This window comes from Sclerotinia sclerotiorum, genomic scaffold (genome assembly GCF_000146945.2).
Source record: "Sclerotinia sclerotiorum 1980 UF-70 scaffold_1 genomic scaffold, whole genome shotgun sequence".
NCBI classification, from domain to species: domain Eukaryota; kingdom Fungi; phylum Ascomycota; class Leotiomycetes; order Helotiales; family Sclerotiniaceae; genus Sclerotinia; species Sclerotinia sclerotiorum.
The window spans coordinates 1,891,448-1,909,192 of record NW_001820835.1 but is presented as its reverse complement, the minus strand read 5'-3'; the positions used below and the strand labels follow the sequence as shown (position 1 = coordinate 1,909,192).

Sequence of the window (17,745 nt, the reverse complement as noted above, 5' to 3'; positions counted from 1 at the left end):
CCCAACTGTACAACACATGTATTCACGGGGTTTTTCGCAAGTACACTTCCGGATCTGAGTCACCCACGACTTAGTTGATCCCGAAGGGGAATATGGAAGACAAGTTATGGGTCTTCTACCAACATACTGTATGATCTCAAAGAGATTCGGACTCTTGGCAATCCACTGAAAATTGGTCGGACGAATGTAAGACCGAATACCATTCCTACAAATTTTCCAACTATTCTATGGATATTCGGATTTTTTGATATTTGCTGAGGGTATTACTGGGATGAAAAGCTTTCTAAACGGGCTGATATTCGTCCAGCCGATTTCCAAGCGAATGTCAAAAGCCCGAATCTCTTGAGATTAGTATATCATGAGATTACTATCCAATATATTCCAAGGTGTGTAGAGGGACCCATCTTCTTCAAGCCATACAATTAACCCCGAAGCACGATTTACTAGGGTCTAATCTCCGGACTCCCCTTTAGGACCCCTCCATGTAAGCAAATGTTGGTGACCAAGTGTTCGTTGATAAGACAGATCGCCAGATAATTGGTAGCAATCCCTGATTTTCTGCATAATGTGGGTTCGGTAAGTGGGTGTAAAGCTGGAGTACCGGAGTTTTAGCGTGCGAGTGAAGGAAATACTACCCCGCGATTCTCTGTGTCGCATTGTAAACCAATGGGATTACAAATTTGGACGGTGAAGGTTTTTTCTGTATGCAGGGTAATTAAATGCTGTCGGCTTGATGCCAACGGACGGTAAATGCTAATGTGCGAATAGCTATACTTGGAAGCGCTACGAACGTGAGATCTCCTCATGATTGGTTTTCATTACATTTCTATGGCTGAAATGGTAGTATGGTGAATTCTTAGTCAACTTGGCAATTATGTGTTACGATGAACGATTAGATGAATATTCTAGTGGCTAGATCATTATATCAATACGAACAATTATTGCTTATACAAGAGTAAGTACCGAAGGATAATCTCGGTATTGTGCCACTACTCCACAGTATTGTTTCCGAATACAGCCCCCTACATGCGTTTACCATGATGTGCATGCTGCCATACCATTGCCCACCCGAAATTGAGTTTGGGAAAAGTTTAGTAATAGAATGGAAAGAATCCTAAAGAAAACAACGCCTTAAAGTGATGCCCCCCCATTTATCATCATGATCATCATCATTATTCAGGAAATATCGTCCCCATATTCGCCCATAACATCTCAAAGTCTGTATATGAATCTGCTGGGAATGTCATATCTATAGATTGAGCCAATATATCTTGCAGTTCTGCATTTGTCTCGTTGTCAAAAGTCAACGAATCTACACCTTGCATGCCAGTGAAGCTATCGTCGAGAAGACTTTCATAGCCAGAGTCTCCTGCACTGATGACAGACTGTGTTTCTTCGGGTTTGATAATCGCTTTTGACTGTTGCACCATCATCTGTTTCTCATATGTTTGCGCAAGACGAATATCGACTTTAGCACTGAGTTCAGTCATGACGTTAGCAGCGCTCGCGGCTTGGGCAAAATTATTCCCGAAGTTGTCAAAGACAGCAATAGCGAGGTCGAGAGCACCTCGTGCTGCTCGGGTTTGTGTGCCGTGTGGATATGCGAAGATATAACCGACGAGTGTCATTGCGCAATTCCATTGCCATTGGAAGGATTCTTGCCAACCTGCTAGGATCGACGTCGACAAGATGACATGGTGCATTATGTGCGTCAACTGCATGGCGTGGCCCACACATTTGAGAGCGATTTGTTCTGAGAGGGGGGTAGGTGTGCCTGATGGGCTGAAGATGATAAATGGTCGGCACAGGTTAGTGCTCAAGTTGTGATACATGAGTTCGAGAAGGAGACGTTGACGCTGAAGCCAAAGTGGTGCAAATGGCTCTATATTGATATGAGACAGGTCTGTGGAAAAGGGAGATCCGCCGTTGAGACGATCGGTCTTGAGAGCCATAGGTACGCCCCTGAGCCATTCATCCATTCGCTCCAAATGTGGTTCCAGCATTTCCGCATATGATCCAAGAGCCTGCATATCATCCCAGATCGTTCCTCTTACGTTGACCGTATTAGGTACTGGAGTGTCATAAAATGCAGAGTAAGCCGAACGGGCGACCAGTAGCAGTTTGGTATTGTGTAGATTCCAGGTCAACCAGGTGACATTATCACCCAGAGGAGCAAAGCTCTGTCCTGCAGCGATAGCAACGTCGCGATCATCTGTCGGAAGTGTACAGGTAGTATTGCACTCATGAACCAAGAATGGACGACCGAGTTTCATACTCATTTTGCTCTCCAAAACGTACAGCGTCCACCACATACGCTTTCGTAGCTCTCTTTCTTTTCTTGGCATTTCTTGGGGAGGTTCAACATGCAGGCCGAGCATGTAGGCTGTTCGTACAGCGGCACTGCAGGCGCTGTCTGCCATGTTCTGAAATGACCCACAGCAGAGATATATGGAGCAGAGGATATGGCATTGAAGAGTGGCTATGGTGGGTGCTTCTAGATCGGCAGCTAGAAGAGACTGGCAGCGTCGGTAATGCCATCTGCCAGCAATTGTTGCATCATTGACGTTCACATTGGCTCTTGAGCTAGGATTATGTGCGCGTGTTATGTTTGGCAGGAAAGACATGCCATACTGCATACACATTGCGAGTATGATATCGACAAGTGCGGATGGCTTTCTCTCCTTGTCCGAATTTATCCATAACGATTGATAGTGTTCCTTAAATTCCTGTTCATCGATGATTGGATTCGAGGTATAGTATGATTGCCAGAAGAGACCAAGAAAGTACTCTTCTTGTGTTGGTGAAAGATAGTCGCCAACATTGAGCGGGTCTTCTATCGGGACCATTAGTCCGTTCTTGTTATCTGATGTATCCGCAGTAGTCGGTCCATCGAGTACTTTACTCGCCGAATTCGGTAACATGGCATGAGCGGAATGTTTTTGGTGCAGCGAAGCGGTTAAGAAAGTATTAAGACGCCCGATGAAATAGTACAGCGATGCTGAGCCATACCACGTCTTTTGTGGAGAACGTGCAGTGCTAATGTGAATACCTTCCCACTCCCTCTTGATTGTATTGGCATCGAACTCAAGACCGTTCATACCACTCAGACCACTCATACCGCTCAATCCAATGTCATGTCCGGACCGAGAACTGCCTATGCTGTTCGGCGGTGAAGGAAGTCCGTGTGGAGGAAGCATTTGCATGTTTTGTTTGTCGCTTGAGCGCTCTTTATCAAGTTCTTTCTCTAGTTCTTGAACCTTTTGCTTTAGACGTTCAATCTCGCGATATGCGTGTGGAAGTGTTGCCAACTTCATGGCACCGCTATTACTGCAATTACCCCCTCGGGTTTTGCAGTTGTTACACGGATGATCATTATCGCATTTGATGCGATGAACTCGACACCAATCGCACGCTTTGGCCACTTGACTTCGTTTTTGACGTGGACGTTGTCGTGGAGGAGGTTCTGGAGATGCAGAGGTACTAGAGGTGGTGGACGGCATGCTAACGAAGGTAGTGAACATTTTGGATATGATGTGGTGGGTATCAAGAAGAGGCAGAGAGGGTTTTGCGTTGGAGGAAAGATGTTGGTAGTATGGATGTATATGCGCCGCAGCCACTGAAATGTGATAGCAGGTCGCTTGCTACATAAACAGACAGAAAGCTGCTACTCGTGATCAGTGGTTATTCTGTCCCTCCTAAGATGAATTCTAAGAAGGTCGAACGATCTCAAGATATGAAAGATAGAGAATATCGATTCCGCATGTACAAAATATGGAGTTTGTGTGATTTGCGGTGCTAAAAGTGCAAGCAGATCTCTACCATTCCTTATTTTGTGCACGGGCGGCACAATTAATGAGTGTTTTGGGTGCCAAGGACTCTACCCCAACCAAGCCCCACCTGAAGGGACCCGGGAAGATAGGTGGCTAGAATACCACTGAACTGCGGTTTGTACTATTCGAGTTTTTCCGTGGATGATAACTAGTGTCATCACGAGAAAATGCCTAGGAAGAAGTGTCTAGGTGGCTTTGGGAATTGTACGAAGGATTATCCATCGCTTTCAAGGTCTTCATTAGACAAGTCAGTAGGTATTGACCAATGGTTAATCATAATGCCACAGAACGTGCTTCGGAAGTACCGTTCGACATCATCTCATTTTCTATGATGCATTACAAATGGCCCATAGATTATCTGAAAAGAGTTCCCAAGCTTTGACTACTTAGGTACCCGGTGCAACTGATTTAGGCGGAGATAGCGTTTTAGGCTTCGGAGAAGAGCCTACAAGCCCCGTAAAGGGTACACTAAAGCCCCTGTCGACCTGTCATAATGCATCACTAAAGTCACTAAAAAAACAGTTGATCCTCATTACTCCACTCTGTCTAATCTTATCTACGGAGTACGAACCATTTCGAAAAGAGTTTTCTAATAACAAACTCGACATCTTCAATATCTAATCAATCATCATGGAGCATCTCGATCAATAGATGACTCCTTTGTAGAGTATATGTACTCAATCACAATATTTTAGTTATGAGTCTTCTCGATTCCGTAAAACGCCCAACAATGACACCAGTTACCGCAAGTCTCTGTCTCTCATTCAATCACAGTACACTCGGGTCCTCAACACGTGAGAGGCTTATACTAATAAAATTGAGTTAATGCGGTCTAGGGCGATATTACTGCCACAAAATTACTGGCCAGAACTTCAGCTATATATACTCGGGTCCCAAGCCGTGCAACCCGAAACACGGCGAAGAGCCGATTGAAGTCATCACGAAGTAGTCTATGGCATATGGCCCGAATTTCTCCGTCTGCTAAGTAAGCCGAAAATTAAAATAAGCTTACTTTCCTGCTAGAGAATGGGATTTGCCGTGTCTCCATACCCTTTATTGCTATTCCAGCATTCCGGAAATGCGATTGCAAAATAGTGTGGGATTCCTGTTTCACTTTGTATAGGCACAGCAGGAGCCAATCAGAAAGCAAAGAAGACTGCCGTGACTGATTGTTTCTTCAAGACTCATCAAAAGCTTTTGTGGTAGTAGCCGGTGTGCTCGGCATTGTCGTCGGTGCTTCTTGGGTAAGCATGGCAGATACGTTGTTGGAGCAAGGTCAAAATCCTTCAGAACAAAAGGACTTACATTCATTGGTCTTGCCATTCGAAAATCTATTTTCAGCGTCTCATTCTTCGATAAGGTGTTTGTTCAAAATCGTATTATTTCTGAATATAGAATTTGCTTGGGGTATGGATGTAACGAGATTATTACTATGCAAACTGCACGTTTCTTCAGCGGGCGGCATCCTATTATCATCCCGCGCGTATGGGTGTGATGTAATCCCGCCTGTTTCTTTAAGGGTCTTGCAGATATGCAGCGGGCCCGAGTCCATATATGCGGTATCTCTCGTGGCTTTTCAGGGACCTTGCAGGACCCTGAGTTCTGCATGGTCTCGGGGAACCAGGCAACCACATCAGCACCCATAGCTTAAACATGAAGGAAATATCACGTGATGCTGATTGAGCCAAGAATCTTGGAACCAAACACTCGGAATCGTTGCACAAGATTTTTCACAGTTGCTGGGACGGTTTACAATCACGTTCCCTAGTTACTTACTTTAGTCTTCCCAAGAGATGCAGTGATCTGCTGTCAAAATGCTGTAGAACCAGAAGTACAGAGCTGCCGTCCTTACCCGGACCAAATCACAATTCGGTCGCTTATTTGATGAAATCCAAGCCGGTGATATTGTCTCAAGACATTCATCATTATTGGCAGCCCTAGCTCGTCTCTAGCGTATCTTCCTTCGCTGATCATGGTCCGATGTACGAACTAAGGCACAACTAGGCTCCCGCTGCACGTTAATCGCATGTAAGCAGGGTTACCACATGTCAACAACGTGAAATCACCAACTGCTTGGTTCCAGAATCAGTCACTAAAGCGTGCTGATCCTTTTTAGGAACGAGCTGAACAAGGGCTCAACCTCACTGCCTCTGCGCCGTGCGTGATATTACAGTCAGCCAGGGTTCTTTCTTCAACTGGCTCGACTTCGGGATATCGAATATCATTCGATTATGGATGGTGAGGTGAGACTTTACGATAGTCAACATCATGGGTGACTCGGACGAGGACGGAAGAGGTTTGGGAGCTGGTCGAAGCATCAAGTTGAACCTCTATATAAACTGCTTGGAGTCTCGACATCAAGCTACATCCTCATCCTCATCATCATCTTCTTCTCTCAGCTTCATTCATTACAGAAGCCTCTTTTCCGATCGCCATCCTTCCTTCACTTGAAGACCACTTCCTCATTCCTATCTTTGCCTATCATCTTTCTCACTAGCAGATATGTTTACCAAGGACTTCACAGTCGCCGGGCTAGCAGCCCTATCTTTGGTCGCTCAATCCCAAGCAGGACCTACCTTAGGCACTTCTCATCTTAAAGCAAGAGCTCTCTTGGGTACCTCTTTCGGTGTTCCTGGGCGCAACGCAACCTATGATTACGTTGTCGTTGGTGGTGGCAATGCTGGTCTTACTATCGCAATGAGATTGGCTGAGTCTAACTCTGGTACCGTAGCTGTCGTTGAGGCTGGAACTTTCTATGAGATCAGCAATGGAAACATTTCTCAAGTTCCTGCCACTGATGGTGTCTTCGCTGGAAAAGGTGCCAGTGATTGGCAACCTCAGATCGATTGGGGTTACCAAACCACCGCGCAATCGGTAAGTTCAAAGACAAGAATAGAAGCAGAAGTGGCTTGCTAACATCCATAACAGGGAGCCTACAACACTTCTCTTCACTATGCCCGTGGTAAGACCTTGGGTGGTTGCTCTGCTAGAAACTTCATGGTCTACCAACGTGGTACAGCTGGATCCATGCAGAAGTGGGCCGACCAAGTCGGCGATGATGCCTACGAATGGGATAACTTCCTTCCTTACTTCCAGAAGTCTGTCAACTTCACCGCCCCTGACATGAGCCTTCGATCTGCCAACTCCACTCCCCAATTCGTTGCTGCCGAAGCTGCAAATGCTCCAGCTACTGGACCACTTTCAGTCACTTGGTCCCACTACGCCCAAGCCTTCGGTACCTGGGCCATTGAAGGTCTTGCTCAGATCGGCATACCAGTTATCCCTGGATTTTTGGGCGGATCTTTGATCGGATCTTCATACCCTACTTTCACCTTGGATGCTGAAAGAATGACACGTGAATCTTCTGAAACTTCTTTCCTCCGCGCTGGAATGAAATCACCTGACCTTAAGGTTTACACTCTCTCCATGGCCAAGAAAATTCTCTTCGACGACACCAAGACTGCAACTGGTGTTCTTGTCGAAACTGGTGGCTACCCATTTACTTTGACCGCCAACAAGGAAGTTATCTTGTCTGCTGGTGTTTTCGGATCTCCACAAATTCTCATGGCGTCTGGTGTTGGACCTGCAGCTGAATTGAGTGCCATCGGTGTTGATGTTATCGCTGATCGCCCAGGTGTCGGAAAAGGAATGCAAGACCATATTTTCACTGGTATCGCATACCGTGTCAATGCTCCTACCATCTCGAAACTCGGAAACGATCCCGCGTTCGCTGCTGAACAAGCTGCTCTATACGAAAACACCCCGGCTTCTGGTATGTACAGCAGCCCTAACACTGATGTTCTCGGATGGGAAAAGATTCCAGAAAAGTACAGAAGCGAATGGAGCAACGAGACTCAAACTGCTTTGGCTGCTTACCCTTCTGACTGGCCTGAGGTTGAGTACATTGCCATCTCCTCTTTCTTGGGCAACCAAGTCGTCTTGGGATCTGACCCAAGTGATGGATACAACTATGCCACATTGTCTGTTGCCCTTGTTGCTCCTCGATCCCGTGGATCCCTCACCATCACCTCCCCAGACACCAACGTCGCTCCAATCATCGACCCAGGCTTCTTGACCGAGCAATCTGATGTCGACATCATGGTAGCTGCCATCAAGCGTATCCGTGAATTCTATGCCACCGATGCTCTTCAAAGCTTCGTCATCGGTGATGAGTACTTCCCAGGTTCTAACGTCTCTACCGATGCTCAAATCGAGTCCTTCGTCCGAACCAGTTTCAACACTATCTGGCACGCAACATCCACCTGCTCCATGGGTCCGGTCAATGATACCAACACTGTCGTTGATACTCAAGCCAGAGTTCTTGGTGTTTCCGGCCTCCGTGTTGTTGATGCTGCCGCTTTCCCACTCCTTCCTCCTGGACATCCTATGTCCACAGTTTGTAAGTCACATCCTTCCTATAATCATTAGCGTACGAACAATTATTAACAACGAGTTTAGATGCTTTCGCTGAGAAGATTGCTTGCGACATCATCGGCTGTTAAGCAGCACGCCTCTAAAGCGCCAGCACCCGACCCATGTCGGCTCCTCATTTCTCACAATTCATCAGACTTTTTTTTCCGTTGTCGATAGATTCTTATTAGAAGCATCACAGCTATATTACTCTCTTCTTCTTTTCTCTTGTCCTTCCGCCAACTGTATCTGAACATTTTGATGCACCACTGGAGTTCCAAAATGTTCTGCACACAAAAGTACGCAAAGCACTCGACCACTATCGATCTCTGCGTACAGACATTTTTGCGGGAGGCCAATGTACAACAATTGCTCGCATCCTCATTATGAGGGGTAGCTTGAGCATCGTTGGGTTTTTTTCCTTTTGATATGGTATTTGGGCGGCGGATTTCTTTCATATGTACCGTACAAGGAAACAGATGTACTATACAGTCAGACATAGATAGTGGCAATCAAAGTTTCATATAGCACACTCACACTTTCTTCTGCATGTGCTTTGCAGATCATAACCAAATTTTGTCGATCATGGTGACATTGCAGGTTCCGCCAAGTTGGAAACCGCCAGGGTGTTTAATGAAAGTGAGTTCGATAAACTGCGAGTAACCTTTGATAAGCTTAAATTGTCGTCGCGGCTGCTTTCTTGCGTCTCTTTTACACCAATCATTCGATTTGCACGGATATCTAAAAGTTGGAAATTGTTACACAAGACCTCATTACTGATCTAATATTTAGCAAATGCCGCCACATCCAACCAAAAACGAACATTCATGCAGGTCATAAATTAACATCATTGCCGGTGATATTTCGTTGGTTAATGTTAATTGCCGACGATGCTGCCGTGCATAAATCAGTCGCTGATCTATCATTCATATTTATATATTTTACAATGTCAACTTCAACATAATGACTCGAGTCAACCTTCTGCTATAACAGCCTCAAATGAAACTTAGCTAAGGAAAGCTTAAGTAAACCTTAGTGCAGAACCTCAATCCTCAAAATTCATGCCCAACTACTCACGGATGATTTGTTCGGACACGGATATGCTGCGGCTACTTTCAGGGGTGTCTCGCTTAAAAACAAAACCTACCTCGGCTAAAATGTCTGCACCGAAAAATCACAACACCGAAGCCTTCCGAAATCTTATCCGTCTCCACTTTAACAAATAAGGTGCCTGCAAATCTCAGCTACCCGCCATTCATTTCTTGCCGCTCAGCCCGAAGCGCATACCCCGAGTCGTGTCTAGGATGTGACACGCACATGCGATCTAGTTTGTTACATAAATCGTAACTGATCCAATCGTTTTTCACAAACGAAGTATTGCATATGCCATTAATGAGATTCTACGCAGGTCTTCTCACGCTTACATGCGACAATTGAAAGTTTCATAGTTTGAGAGCCACGTGATACAGATCTAGCCCCCAAATTCAAGTAGGGAAGAAGTGGTTGCTAAGGAAATGATGCAGCCATGCCCAATGCCATGTATACTTAGCGACTAGCGAAACAGATAGGTGTGATATATGAGGCTGATGAGAAGGTCGTGCAACGGGACCCGAATAGATGGAGGGTGAGCTCTCAAGCTTGTTACCTGGCAGGCTCGTTGTGTAGCCGAACCGACCATGTGAAAGAGATAGTTATGGAGCTTTGTTGGAGAGGAAATGAATAAATTAAATGTTATAGCTCTTCCAACCTAAATAGGTAAGAAGATTTTTGATTGCAATATCACGTTCCGTGAAGGTGTGTCAGGTCACGTGCGTGTTATCATCCACGTTACCGAGCCACGAGACCACCAGCCACAGCAACAATTTGAGGATACATTTCGAAAACTTGCGAAAGAAAATCGAGAGGAATGGGAAGGGAATTGAAGGGCTTTTGTTGTGACTTTATTGTCAGATATGATTACCATGAATCAATGCAAATCATATCACTTTCAAATCAGGCAAAAGATGTAATTATGGTGTTATCAAATTTGTTTGTATTCTTATCGACTATTAAATATGAAAAGTTTATCATGATTCATCAATGAAAACCCAAACTCCTAAACCATCTATCCTATATCTTATCTATACCAGATACCCAAGTCTATTCATCAAATTAAAAGATATATATGAAAAGATACATGAAAAGATACATGAAAAGAAAAGTGACAAAGGAGATTCGTTAGAAGACAGTTATGTCTAGTTCAAAGCCAAGAATGCATTCTGAACCGCTGCTGGCTCTTTGATGCCCCATTGAACCATCCAGTTCTCTAACCACACTCTGTTCAAAGGACCAAGAGTCCTCAAGGTCTTACTGGCAGACTGAGAAACAATGGTAGGTAAGGTACGAGCGCCTTTCTCGACGGCACCACCAGCTGCTGCCTTGGAGTAGAATTCAAGAAGGCGCATGGCGGGGTTGGCATCGACATCGACGTTGCCAGTGCGTTCAGCCTCGTCGACAGAAGCTTTGAGTGCATCGACCCATTGCTCAAATTTGACTGGTTTGACCATCCCCTTGGGGTAAGCGGCAAGAAGGTTCTGCCCCAAGTCCTCTTCCCAAGAGGAGAATTGTGGGTTGACAACGTGGTAAGTCTTGCTGTGAAGAGGAGCGGAAGAGATAGCACCTGTGGCCTCGTCAAGCTCTGGTTGAGATGCAGTGTCAAGGATCTCGCACAAGACTTTGGAGAGCTTGTCTACTGGGAGCCAATCAATGTGATCTCTGGATGGGAAGGTCTCTGGCACAACACCGAGATGGGCAGATGAGACAATGATAGATGGAATGTACTCGTGTTTGTTCCACATCCCCTTTTGTTGCTCAACTGGGCCAGCAACAATACCAACACGGCAGACTGCAGTGCGAACACCGGAGATTTGAGCGGCTTTTTCAAGGAGGGCCTCAGCGATAAGCTTGGATTGACCGTATCCCATAGGAGCAGCTGCAGTAAAGTCGAGGATTGGTGCCTCGGGAACACCACCAACTCCCTTGTATCCACCGACAGCGGCGATGGATGAGATGAACATCACAAAGGCGTTGTTAGTAGAGCTGGAAGCCATTTGAGCGAGGTTGCGAACACCGGTGATGTATGGCTTGAATGAGTTGAGAGTCCAGTTGAAGTTGACTGGCCATTGGCAATGAAGGACGTGGGTAACAGTCTCCAAGATTTTAGCGTAGTTTTCTTGTCCAACACCCAATTGGGAGTCAGAGAGATCTGCCTTGAGGAAGGTGACTCTCTTGGAATCAATGGGGCTCAATCCCCTTGCGGTGATGGCTTGTTGATACTTCTCGGCACCACCAGCAGAACGGTCAAGGGCGTAGATATGCTTAACGTTAAGGTCGTTGTTCATCTCATTGAGGAGGTATGAGCCCAATGAACCGGTAGTACCAGTGAGGAGAACGGTAGTTCCGTTGGTAATTGGTGTGACACGGGGCTTGGTCTCAACTGGAAGAGTGGAGACAAATTCTTGGAAGAGAGACTCCATGGCAGTCAATTTAGGGTTCTTCACTTCCTTCTCGTTAGGATCGGCACTTTGGTAGGCACTATCAGGATCTTCAGGTGCCAAATCTGCTGTCTTGTAAAGGAACTCAGAAAGTTCGACCAAAGATGGGTTGGAGTAAACAACAGTAGGAGAGATAGAGTCTGCAGTGAGGTTGTTGCCACCAGAGATCTTAGCGTGTATCTTGAGCTCGCGGACAATTTTGATGACGTGGAGGGAATCTAAGCCAGATTCGAAGAATGCTGCATCAGGTCCGAGGTTTTGAATACCAGCAGTCACTTCAATAAGATCCTTCAACCATTTTGCTATGTTGGTGCGGTCGGCAAAGTCAACTCGCAAGTCACCGACTTCACCTTCTTGGTCATCGAGGTTTTCAGCAGCAGTGTAGACATCCTCGATATCCTTCTCATACAATCTGTATGTCTGATGTCTTTGGATCTTACCTTGACCAAGGTAGTGCATTGGGCGACTAGGATCAACAAACAAGATGTGGTATTGATCGAGCTGGCCGTGAGCCGGAGCGTGCTTGTTAGCTTGATCGATAGCTGGAAGCATCTCTTTGATCAAAGCGTGGCGTTCAGCTGCACTGTTTGGTGGCGCATCTTTCAAATCAACAAGAGCGGCTGGCTGAAACTTGCCACGGCCGACAACCATGGCACCCTTGACAAGAGGACTGCTGCAGATGGAAGCTTCCATGAGAGCTGGAGCAAGTTTCTCTCCGTTGCTGAGGACGATAACATCATCAGCACGACCTCTCCATTTGTACAAGAATGGCTTAGCTGGATCAGGATGGCGAGAGTAGAGATCGTTCATTGAGTATTCCTCGAGCTGAGGGAAGGTACTGAAGATACCTTGGTAGTAAAGATCCAATTCAGGTTTTCGCTCAATGAAAAGCTCGTGAAGACCATCCATGTACTCTCTGAAGACGATACCAGAGTGAGTTGGGTGCCAGTAGAAGTAAGCCCAATCCTCGACAGCAGGAGCCAATCGTGGAAGACAAGCGGTCTCAGTGGCTCCAAAGTTGGAAACAACTCTGCAATGTTTGGAGATAATGTCTCCGGCAGTTTGAGAGATGGCTGCACCACAGACAAGGATGTAGTTGAAGTTGTGGATACGTTCAAGGGATTTTGGGTCGTGGCTCAATTCCTCGTAGATGGATGGGGGGCCAATTGAGGCGTCGACACCGCCGTACTTGTGAATGTCATCGGCATATGCAGCGTGGGGTACAACATTTGCAGAGCCGTAAACAGTTGTGACACCGAGAAGGAGAGACATGGTGATACCGATGTTCAAACCACTAGTGTGGAACAAAGGCATAAGGTTGTAAGCCCTGCGAGATTGTTGGTAGACTTCAGTGGTGGGGACATAGCCATCGATGGCTGGAATAGTTCTCCAAGCCTCATATGTGCTGAGGATCTCATTCTTCCATGTGATAGGCTTTGGAAGACCGGTGGAACCAGTGGTGTGGAGGACAAGGCATGGGTCGGTGCGAGCCTCAGCGAAGGACTTGCTGTAAGGATAGGCACGGACTTCCTCATCTTCAAGCAACTCTTCAAGTTCAGGCACGGTTGCAGTGCGCATGTTGCGTTGGCTCAAGATGTTCTCGACATGAGTGTTGCGAGCTGTCAAGAAGATGTGACAGTTGGACTTCTCAAGCACATTGAGAGAGCCGGCGACGCTGTTACGGGGAGAAAGATACAGCATCTTGTATCCGGCTTTGATAGCGCCGAACATGAACAGGAAGTAACGAATGTCACCTAATTATCATGTTAGTCTCATACAATTATATCACAAAGAGGAAAGTTTAGACTCACTGTGACCTTGATAGGCGACAGCTGGAAATTCACCAGCTGGTGCTTTTCCGAGGATTGACTCCAAGTACCAAGCGGTGCGGTTGATCGCATTTGCAAAGGACTTGGCAGATACTTCCACAAAGCCATCTTGTGGCATATCAGTCTTTGGGTAAGCAAAGATTGAATGATCGGGAACCGTTCTGGCGAGCTCATCTGGGATAAGATGAACCAAACGGGCGGGGTTGGCGTTGGCTGCGTCGAAGGCGGCTGCGACATCAGATCGGAGAGTTCCTGCTTGAGACATTTTGAAAGTTGGTTTGAGTGATTGAAGAATTAAAAGGTATTAATATGAAGTATTATTAGATGTAAAGATAGATGATTGGCTCAAAGAAGCTTTAGTGAAGGTGTTGGGCGTAAAGTGTTGGATATCTAAGACTCAAGTATTGGAAGACTGTGAAGTGATGTTCTGGCGATGCCGGGATAGAATGTTGAAGATGTTGTTGATGATGAAAAAAAGTATTTACATCGACAACAACGACATCTTATATATCAGAATCTCTTTGTCTGTCGACATAGTGTTTGGAGAATATTCTTCCCAAACGAGTGTCTCCATACCGCGCAGCAGGAACATTGGATTGAGCAGTGATGGTATTCGCGGGGAGTGGAAAACCGGAGCAGAGCTAACGGGCTACTTTCGGCCTACTCTATCTCAAAGATACTCAATGTACCATACGTTGAAGCTTCAGGAGTGTCCTCCGCAGGAGATCTGAGATTGCTGTTGGATCTGGAGGGGAGATTGGCGCAATTGGGAATCCTGGAGCTTGCAAAAATCTCCTAAAGTCAACTACCAAAAGCTACTCCAGGAGCAGTATTGCTGTATCTGACATTGCTACCTTCTCCTTGGGAGTCAGGTTAGCGTCATGCACCATGATACCAATCGTGCATCCTAGATCTTGCAGGAGTTTCATGATTCATTGCCACAGACGTCGATGGAGCTTCTAAGTTGGGACTATCAGACACGTTATGCTCACTAACACTCCGCCATATCTCTCGGAGCTTGGGCCACACATGCAATTGAGGGGTTTTTCGCATGTTTTGATTATGTTTGTGGTGTAAGCAATCTTAATGGAACTGTATTCTGATAAGGAGTTCAATAATACTTTACCTTACTGGGTTAGGCTAAAAGCTTAAAGTGGTGTGTGCGAACGAAGGTGTTTTGCCAGAATGCAATGTCAGGATCGAAGTAAGGTTGTGTGGAGATTCCGGATGCTGCACCGAAAATGTAATTGCCCTGGGCAGGAAATGATTACGCTTCAGTTTTGGGTTGTCTACTAAACTTCACAATAGCTCTAATACAATCAAATCGAGTAAATTCCGGTGCTCCTACCGAAATGTAAGGTTTTTTCTGCAGAAATTCCAGGTGTGTGCCATCTACCAAAATTTCAGGGTAATTCATATGGGAGATTTCAATTCTAATCTTTGGCTTGAAACGCCATTACACGGAAAAGCTTACACATGGGTGTATGGAGTTAGTCTTGAATAGTCTTTGGAAAAAAAGCGGAAGGGCAAGGGAAGTCGGAAAATTTGTCGTAGTTAGTAGGATGGATAGAGAAATACCTTGGGGGTGGATGTAAAAAGATTCATGTCAACTCTATACGGGATTTGTAATCACTTCAATTTAATTATATTTCTATTTAAATATTCTGAATAAACTTACTAGGTAATAACCAAGCGCGCAGAGAAAAGAAACTATATATGAATATTAATCTTATTGGCTAGTAGAATGTGGTACGAGGTCATGGATGGTGATAATAAAGAATTTATGTAAATATGCAAATAGTCGGAGTCAACTCCTGAGCATATGTCACAAAACCACAAATAGTTCCCATAATAGATTAGACAACTTTTGAAAAAATATAATAATATACATGTTCGTATTGTGAAGAAAAGCATCCGTTCACACCATGCTTACATAATATGTTAGAAGACCTGAGAGCTTGTGATCATGCAAGATCAATTGCGTCGTGTGAACATACACCAAATGAAGCTCAGATATTCTCCGCTTGAAGATGTATTTGTTCTTCACGAACTCATTGAGGATAACAGTTACCGAACCTGACTCCCTGTCTCCGATCATGCGAAAGCAGGAGAAACCGAGCGGGACGGAAGAAATTTAAATTTTACAGTTTCACGGGCCGAGCCTTTCTAACAAACCCATATTGAAGAACATCGGGTTTGTCCCCACATTCTTTAGCGACAAATTCACGACATCCTTCCCACTCCCCCTTTCGGTAGTGGAGTCACGGAACCTCACCCGCATCCTATATCGGTGGCCGCGAGTATACATATTACCATTACCCCGACTGCTATAAATGAAATGCATACCTCTTTTATTTTCTCGTCATTCCAAAATTTTGCCGCTCCTAGCACCAATATATTTGACTTCATTAACCCCAATATTTACTACGAGATTCTACACCCGATAACAAAATTATTTGAATAAAACCCAAATTCAGTTCAAAAAGAACAAGAACAAAACAAATATGCCTTCTTCCACCAAGCTTCCTACCCGTGCCTTGGGACGCAATGGCCCTCAAATTCCCGCCCTTGGCCTCGGTCTCATGGGTTTAAGTAGTAAGTTCATCACGGTGGATCATTAGAGGACATTGATATTGACGATTCAAAAACAGCTTTCTATGGAAAACCGGGCTCAGATGAGGAGAGATTCGAGTTCCTTGATCGTGCTCATGAGTTAGGCTGCACCCATTGGGATTCAGCTCAAATGTATGGCGATAATGAAGTACTTTTGGGCAAATGGTTCACAAGAACTGGCAAACGCAAGGACGTAAGATTGCCATTATTGAGAACACAAAGCTGAAATATGGATGCTTACTATTGCCTAGATTTTCTTGACCACCAAATTTGGTAACCATGTCACACCAGAAGGTGGTCGTGAGATCCGCAATGATGCAGAGTACATTCGTCAATCTGTGGCGGAGAGTTTTGAGAAACTTCAGACTGATTACATAGATTTGCTTTACTGGTTCGTTCTCCTCTACCAACTTCCCAAAAATGGATATCGTTCTGACAAAAATGTACTAGTCATCGATTCACTGGAACTATCCCAGTCGAGACAATTGTTACAGTTATGAAAGAATTTGTCGAGTAAGTTTTATGTCCTTTGTGTTCCTTGACAGAGACTAATTCTGAAAGTGCTGGCAAAGTCCGCTATTTGGGCCTCAGCGAGTGTGGTGTTGACACCCTCGAGCGTGCAGTGAAGATTCACCCTATTCACGCATACCAAATTGAATACAGTCCATTCTCTATGGACGTCGAGAAACCAGAAGTTGGGCTTCTCGACTGCTGTAAGAGACTCGGTATAGCACTCGTTGCCTACTCACCATTGGGCCGTGGTATTCTCACTGGTCAGTACAGATCAGTTGATGATTTCGATAAGGACGATTTCCGACGAACAATTCCCCGTTTTGCCACACAAGAGAACTTCGACAAGAATCTGAAACTCGTTGATACCATTACCGCGATCGGAAAGACGAAGAATGCATCGCCCGGACAAGTCACACTTGCTTGGATGATAAAGCAAGATCCTCTCATTTTCCCCATTCCAGGTACTAAAAAGATTAAGTACTTGGAAGAAAATATCGGAGCTCTTTACATTGATTTGACAGATGAAGAGGATCAGGAAATTAGACATGCAATTGAGAGTGCGGAGGTAGTTGGTACTAGAGTTGCTGAGCATCTCATGGGTGTTCTTGTGGTTGACACACCTCCTCTCACCAATTAACGGGTTTCTGAGGGCGTTGGATTTCATAATGGAAATTAGGCACCAGCTATTGGTGAAAGCGTTTTTATAGTATCTTCTTTTTATATCTCGCAGCAGAGAAATTTACCACAAGTTTTTTTACTCTCGTTCAATATTGCTGGTTCCTGTCTGTGAAGAAAAAACTCCGTGAGAATAAGTTCACTTTGAAGGTCTTAGCATCTTATTAGCAAAGTAGGCATGTAAAGTGTGCTAATTTTGGAGAGGCTCCCTGATCACTGACCTTAAAACCTATAATAGAGGTGTACAAAACAATTGCAAGGCATATAGTTAGTTTACCGATGATAAGGTATACTCATTCGGCATCATTTGAAGCTTCCTTGCTCATCTACTTGTCTTTTGTT

At 45.1% G+C, this 17,745-nt stretch overlaps 6 protein-coding genes across 6 annotated transcripts; 4 read left to right on the top strand and 2 right to left on the bottom strand.

The window, feature by feature from the left end:
- Positions 1-1,172: 1,172 nt before the first annotated feature.
- Positions 1,173-3,521, bottom strand: SS1G_00732 (hypothetical protein; the record flags this gene model as incomplete). Its single annotated transcript, XM_001598593.1, has 1 exon — positions 1,173-3,521. The coding sequence occupies one exon, from the start codon at positions 3,519-3,521 to the stop codon at positions 1,173-1,175; it is 2,349 nt and encodes a 782-aa protein (XP_001598643.1).
- A 476-nt stretch (positions 3,522-3,997) lies between these two features.
- SS1G_00731 (predicted protein) lies at positions 3,998-4,628 on the top strand (the record flags this gene model as incomplete). Its single annotated transcript, XM_001598592.1, has 3 exons — positions 3,998-4,081; positions 4,221-4,336; positions 4,526-4,628. The coding sequence occupies 3 exons, from the start codon at positions 3,998-4,000 to the stop codon at positions 4,626-4,628; spliced, it is 303 nt and encodes a 100-aa protein (XP_001598642.1).
- Positions 4,629-6,332: 1,704 nt separating this feature from the next.
- SS1G_00730 (hypothetical protein) lies at positions 6,333-8,332 on the top strand (the record flags this gene model as incomplete). The annotated part of the gene is made up of 3 exons (XM_001598591.1): positions 6,333-6,704; positions 6,759-8,229; positions 8,289-8,332. The coding sequence occupies 3 exons, from the start codon at positions 6,333-6,335 to the stop codon at positions 8,330-8,332; spliced, it is 1,887 nt and encodes a 628-aa protein (XP_001598641.1).
- Positions 8,333-10,474: 2,142 nt separating this feature from the next.
- Positions 10,475-13,867, bottom strand: SS1G_00729 (hypothetical protein; the record flags this gene model as incomplete). Its single annotated transcript, XM_001598590.1, has 2 exons — positions 10,475-13,527; positions 13,585-13,867. 2 exons carry the CDS (start codon positions 13,865-13,867, stop codon positions 10,475-10,477), a joined length of 3,336 nt encoding a protein of 1,111 aa, XP_001598640.1.
- Positions 13,868-14,024: 157 nt separating this feature from the next.
- SS1G_00728 (predicted protein) lies at positions 14,025-15,322 on the top strand (the record flags this gene model as incomplete). The annotated part of the gene is made up of 4 exons (XM_001598589.1): positions 14,025-14,287; positions 14,325-14,474; positions 14,911-14,983; positions 15,284-15,322. The coding sequence occupies 4 exons, from the start codon at positions 14,025-14,027 to the stop codon at positions 15,320-15,322; spliced, it is 525 nt and encodes a 174-aa protein (XP_001598639.1).
- Positions 15,323-16,106: 784 nt separating this feature from the next.
- On the top strand, positions 16,107-17,365 carry SS1G_00727 (hypothetical protein; the record flags this gene model as incomplete). Its single annotated transcript, XM_001598588.1, has 5 exons — positions 16,107-16,197; positions 16,254-16,408; positions 16,467-16,606; positions 16,666-16,728; positions 16,777-17,365. 5 exons carry the CDS (start codon positions 16,107-16,109, stop codon positions 17,363-17,365), a joined length of 1,038 nt encoding a protein of 345 aa, XP_001598638.1.
- Positions 17,366-17,745: the final 380 nt, after the last annotated feature.